This window comes from Ursus maritimus, unplaced genomic scaffold, assembly GCF_017311325.1.
Source record: "Ursus maritimus isolate PB19 unplaced genomic scaffold, ASM1731132v1 scaffold_23, whole genome shotgun sequence".
NCBI classification, from domain to species: domain Eukaryota; kingdom Metazoa; phylum Chordata; class Mammalia; order Carnivora; family Ursidae; genus Ursus; species Ursus maritimus.
This window is the reverse complement of record NW_024424786.1, coordinates 39,829,439-39,835,601: the sequence shown is the minus strand read 5'-3', so window position 1 is coordinate 39,835,601 and position 6,163 is coordinate 39,829,439. Positions and strand designations below refer to the sequence as shown.

Sequence of the window (6,163 nt, the reverse complement as noted above, 5' to 3'; positions counted from 1 at the left end):
AGTGGGCAATCTAAACTCCCCTTCTGCCCTCTCTGGCTCCCACTTGACCCAGGTCCCCGAAGAACTCTGCTCGTTCTCAGATTTGAGTTCCTGCCTCCATCCCACATCTCCCATAAGCCAGAATGTTGGACATGAGGCCTTCAAGTTCTTAGGTGCATTTTAGCTCTACCTAGGAGTCTCCCCACCCCCTCACTGTGCCACCACACCCCCACCCCCTCCTCCTACACTTCGGTGTCCTGATACTGGTTACCTAACAATCACAGTCCCCAAAGCTCTGACATCACCCACCGAAGATTCTCACCAGCCTGGACAGTCAAGGGGGCCAATGAGTGGCCAGGAATGATGGCGGGGGAATGAGCCTGATGGAACAGCCAGGAACTGGTAAGAGGGGCCCACAGGTCAGAGTAAAAGAGGGCAACTGGTGGTGGCCCTGACAGGAAAGCAGAAGTATTTGGGTTTTTTAATTTCCCCTAAGTTCCCACAAGATTTCATTGTTGCCCCACATTTCCCCTCCTCCCCACATAGGGAATTTCCGATTTCACTTCTTCAAAACTCAGGCGGCCAGAAGGCCTCAACTTCCTTTGTACCCCCACCCACCCTCGCACAGATGCAGCCCCCCTCAGAGAGGTCATCTCTTCTCCCCCTCGTGTCATATGTCCTATGTGTCCTCCACTGCCGTGTCCCTCTTCCAATCCCCAGCCCCACCGGCCTGCGGGGAGCTCAGGCCTCTTGTGGTTGGTCAGGTTTTCCCCAGGGACCCCTTGTTCCCTCCCCATTTTTCTTGCCCCAGTCACCAGCCGGCCTTGAACGTTCTACTCCTCAACCTCCTCTACTCCCTCTCTCTCTCTCCCTCTCCCAGAGCCGATAAAGAAGACAGGCAGGAAGTAGTTTCAGGGTTAAGCAGGGGCGAGGAGGAGGCAAGAAAGGGCAGCTCAGACGCGAGCCCCCCACCCCCCTCGGGGTCCGCCGATACTTCCGGGGATTCCGAGCCAGCGGGGGAGGGAGGACCGTTCGTGGGGGAATTGCGGGTGGGGCGCGCAGCCGGGGAGCTGGGTGTCTAACTGGGCGTCTCGCGGATGTCGGAACGCACGTAGGCTCCGGGACCTCTGCGTACCGGGCTCTCGCTTCCCGCCTTCCCAACCGCAGCGCTTGGCGCCAGCGACCCCAGCAAGGGAGGGGCGAAAACAGGTGCGGTTGCCACGGCACCCGGGCCAGGGGCGGGGAGCAGGGCGAGCGGCGCTCGCGATATTTGGAATCGGCCAATGGGAGGCGGGGGAGGGGAGGACGTGGCGCGGGGGTGGCGGGCGGGGCTCCTTCCTCCCCTGCCCTTTTCGCCGCGGCCGGGCGCGGCGGCGGCGGCGGCGCGCGCGCCCGAACGCGCGGCCCGGTCCTATAAAGGCCGCACGGCGAGGCGCGCGCTCCACTCCGCAGAGGGCGCTCTGCGGGCCGTGCCGTGCGCCTGCGCAGTGCGGGCCGCTCCCCGCCCCCTGCCCCGCCGCCCCTCCGCCGGCCGGCCGGGCCCCGCCTCGGCTCCGCGCCCTCGCCCCGCTCTCAGCCGTCGCTCTGCCCCGCAGCAGCCAGTCCCGTCCCCGGCAGCATGTTCAGCTGGGTCAGCAAAGATGCCCGCCGCAAGAAGGAGCCGGAGCTCTTCCAGACGGTGGCCGAGGGGCTGCGGCAGCTGTACGCGCAGAAGCTGCTGCCCCTGGAGGAGCACTACCGCTTCCACGAGTTCCACTCGCCCGCGCTGGAGGACGCTGACTTCGACAACAAGCCCATGGTGCTCCTCGTGGGCCAGTACAGCACGGGCAAGACCACCTTCATCCGGCACCTGATCGAGCAGGACTTCCCGGGAATGCGCATCGGGCCCGAGCCCACCACCGACTCTTTCATCGCCGTCATGCACGGCCCTACTGAGGGCGTGGTGCCGGGTAACGCGCTCGTCGTCGACCCGCGGCGCCCCTTCCGCAAGCTGAACGCCTTCGGCAACGCCTTCCTCAACAGGTACCCGCCCCTTGCCCGGGGGAGGGGGGGGGGCAGAGGAGGACCCCCGGGGCCGCACTCGGGTCTGGACCCTACTGCGGCCGAGGCCCGCCCCCACCTCCTTTTCCTTGTCCTTTGTCTTCGAGGCCCCAGCGAGCCCCTCGGCGACCGCTCCCTGGGACAAGGGCCCCTGCCGCTTCGCACCAAAAACCCACCCGGGGGTCTGGGGATGGGTATCGCTGCCCCCTCCCCCGCTTGTCACCCCCAGAATTTTCCAGATTATCAGTTTAACTCCCAAACCTTCCCGCGGATCCCAGCCCCACTTCCCTCAGAACCGGGGTCAGCGTTGGGAAGGTGAGAGATTGCTGTCCCCACCTCCTCCCAGTGTAGTCCCGGACTGGATGCACCGAATTCATTCAAACCAACCCTTTCCCCCTCCTTCCTTCAAGTGGCTGCTAAGTGTCATGGAAAAATATGTGAAACTTTTAGTCATTCCCTTTGCTGCTGTTCTGTGCTGTGCTTCCCCTGGGACCGCTGGTTTTGTGTGGGAGGGACAAAGAGGATCTGCTGTGGCCTGCTGAGTTTGAGGGTAGCCCACGAGGTAGCAGACAGATGGAGTGTGAACACTTCTCCTCGGGGGTCAGCTCGAAAGGGTCTGTGCTCCTTTAGGGGTTTCAGGAAGCAGCCTCAGTCTGTAGCACTTGGGAGCCCTGGAATGAGATCTGGGCCCTGACTCCCTCACTAGGAAGTTCCTTAACCTGCTTGGGCCTCAGTTTCCCCCATTAGATGGATGAAATCTGCCTCTTCGTGATCCGGGTCATCCTGCGAGAGTCTAACCCTCATGATGCTGGGAATGAAACACATGGGTGTTCTCCCTACGGAGTCCAACAGCCAGGTTCACTCTTCTCTAAAGGAGCTCGAAGGCTCTCGTCAGTGGTTCTAAAATCCCTGTCCCCACCCCTACCCCCAGGGACATACCAAAGGACTTCGCAGATCTGACTTTCCTGCCAACCCCCATTCAAGCAGTGACTCCACATGCCTTTCAAAGTCTGTGTCAGGGGAAGAGCCTAGGAAAGAATCCTTGACTCTTGCCTTCCAGGTCTCCGCCCTGTATGGTCACATTCCTTTCCAGACACTGTCCAGCCACACGGGGTGAACCAGCTTGCTCCGATCCAGGCCAGTGGCCAGCCTACCTCTTCTGTGCACAGAGCTGACTTTTAACAGAGAAGGCAGGCAGACTTCTGTTGTTTTTTTGCCCCTTTGGGGCATTTAAGCCCAGCCTCCTCTTTTATGATTGATGGCATTTGTGTGTCATGGCTGGAGCTGAGTAAAACCCTTCGTGTGAGAGGCATGGCCCTCTTAGCCTTGAGCCCTCCTCCAGAGAATACCTGTGTCTCAGAACTACTGTGCCCGAAGACGGGCGATTGGCCCAGCCTGTTAGCTGGTGGGCGCCATAGGGCCTTGCGCACAGTTTGGCTGCCGTGCTGGGAATGCCGAGCGTTATTAGGTCTTGACTTTCGCACAGAACTTTGGGAAGCTAGTAGGAGGGGTAGGTACACCTCTGTCCTTGGGTCTTTGCTTCTGATTGTGAGAGCAGACTGTTTTTAAAAGGAGAAACGTGGCACATGACCTGTTTCTGACTTTGGAGACCTAAAGTTTCAGAGTCGGAAGGAATCACAGACATCATCTAGGCAACCCCGATCTCAGTGGTTCAGGAAGCCCCAGCTCGGAAGGCTCTGCTGATTTGCCAAGCTCAACCTTAATGCAGCGCCCTGACTGGCCTTTACGCATCCGGTTACCACCTACTGCTGCTTCTGCCCAAGGAAAAAAGCACAGGTCAGGGATGCTGGGTCCAAGAGAGACACTCCGATGATGTTGGTGCCACAGGATTCAAGAACCACACTTCTGTTTCCTTTTTTTTTTTTTTAAAGTAGGCTCCACACCCAGCATGGGACTTGAACCCATGACCCTGAGATCAAGAGTCGCATTCTCTACTGACTGAGCCAGCCAGACGCCCCTGATTTTCCTCTTGCCACTTCATCTCCAGAGGGTGCTCGATCACTAACAGCCCTGCCATAAGGGGCCTTATCAGCCGAGGGTCAGAGGGTCAGTGATTTGCACTGGAGCAGGGGCCCCAAGCTGTGTCAGCCTGTGGAGTACACGGAGTGCCGGCCGTCTAGCCAGGGCATACAAAGGGGGCTCTTCTCTGGCTGACACAGCCTCTATTGGCAGCTTAAAGAGACCCATTGAGACATGAACTTGACTTTCTGCCCTTTTTACCCAAAGTGGCTGCTTTAAGGCTAAAATCCAATGGAGCAGACCAAGGCAGGCTGCAGTTAGGATGTCCTAAGAGCATCCTGTGAAAACTGACTGTGTGGCTGGCACCAGCCACTTGAGGGGCGAGATGCAGACGGTGCGTCCTTGGTGGTGAGAAATGAAACGGGCTGCGTCTGTACTGCTTGCTCCTTTGTTTCCCACCAAGCTCACCGGGCTCTGCGGGGCATCTCATTTCTGGGCCTTACTGATGTTAGCTTGCTCACAGGTCTCCTTCACAAGGCGGTTCTATGTATTGTTACTTCCCAGAGCCTGTTCTAGTTCAGGTTCTTTTATTTTTATTTTTTTTTTAAGATTTTATTTATTTATTTGTCAGAGAGAGCACAAGCAGGTGGAGCAGCGGGCAGAGCAGGCAGAGGGACAAGCAGGCTCCCTGCTGGGCAAGGAGCCCGATGCGGGACTCGATCCCAGGACCCTGAGCCGAAGGCAGACGCTTAACCAAGTGAGCCACCCAGGCGTCCCTACTTCAGGTTCTTTTAATTTGGTCTGCTCTCCGTGACCCTTCCCTAGCAGGAGCCCCAAGTCCAGCGCGCCGGTAACCGGGGCGTGCGTGCTCTGCTGCTGGCAGCGGTGAGGACCGGGTCCAAGGTCTGCGGGTCAGCTGGTTTTGCTCCAGTGTGCTTGCAGGCAACACCCCTCACCCTGGCCAGCTGCCCCTGGCCTGGCCACTGGTCACTTGGGGGGGGTAGGGCCAAAAGGAGAACCTTATCAGCTCAGATTCCTCCCCACAGTTGGAAAGGCAGCTTTAAGCCTGCATCCTACAGACAAAGGGTCAGTATTTTCTTTGCGCACAATGTCTTTTTCAGAGAAGTTTTTAAAGGAGCCTTTTCTGTGTCCATTAAAGAATCTCTGCTATCAGTTGGGACAGCCCCTTGCTGTTCTGGGCTGTTCTAAGCTCAGTGGGAACTCAGGCACACACGGCTAAGTCCTCGCTCAGGAGTTGCCAGCCTGTCCCTGGCTTCATTCGTTCCTCCTTGGCCTGCTCCGGCTTTCCGAGAATGGTGTCTGTACTCCCAGCCCTGCCAACCAGCCCATGTGTCCCCCAGCTTTAACTGGCCCCCCTGCCATCCCTTCATCCAAGCAGCTGGCTGGAAGGGGTGGGCTGGTCCCAGAAGCAGTAGGAAAGCCTCTCCCCACCTTCGGTGTGTGGAAATTTAGCCAAGTCCTAGTAGCACCTTTCTGTTTCCCTTCTGGAGTTTGAATGGTGACCTCGGCTGGTGCAGTTTTCACTAACACATCAGCAACTTGAAAGTTGAACTCTTGAACTCCGGGGGGAAAGCTAATGTTAGGGAAATGCTGATGCAGGCCGGTTTGGGCCGCTGGTTAGATTCCCAGCGAAGACAATACGAAGTTCAGGGGCGCCTGGGTGGCTCAGTCAGTTAAGCAGCTGCCTTCGGCTCAGGTCATGATCCCAGGGTCTGGGGTCAGGCCCTGCATGGCCCTCTCCCTCTGCTCCTCCCCCCTGCTCATGCTCTCTCTCTCAAATAAATAAAATTTTAAAAAGACTACATTAAAAAGGGGGGGGGCACCTGAGTGGCTCAGTCGGTTGAGTGTCTACCTTCAGCTCAGGTCATGATCCCAGGGTCCTGGGATCGAGCCCCGCATCAGGCTCCTTGCTCAGCGAGGGAGCCTGCTTCTCCTTCTCCCTCTGCCCCTGCTCGTGTGTGCTCTCTCTCGCGCTCTCTCTCTCTCTCAAATAAATAAAACCTTTAAAAAAAGAAAATAAAAAAGACAACACGGAGTTCAGTGGCCACCTCTGGAAATGCTAGAAAACCTCCTTTAAATTCCTTGCTTCGGGAAAGGAAGGCAGAGGTGGAGAGGAGGGTGTTCGAAAGCCCCCCCCCCCCCC

At 57.9% G+C, this 6,163-nt stretch overlaps 1 protein-coding gene across 1 annotated transcript in view; it reads left to right on the top strand.

Annotated features, from left to right (window-relative positions):
* The first annotated feature begins 1,495 nt into the window (after positions 1–1,495).
* EHD1 (EH domain containing 1) overlaps positions 1,496–6,163 on the top strand; it is a 19,787-nt gene continuing 15,119 nt past the window's right edge. The window contains exon 1 of the mRNA XM_040639334.1: positions 1,496–2,001. Within this exon, the coding sequence (XP_040495268.1) occupies positions 1,598–2,001 (404 nt within the window). The 5' untranslated portion in view covers positions 1,496–1,597. The remainder of the gene's footprint in view (positions 2,002–6,163) is intronic.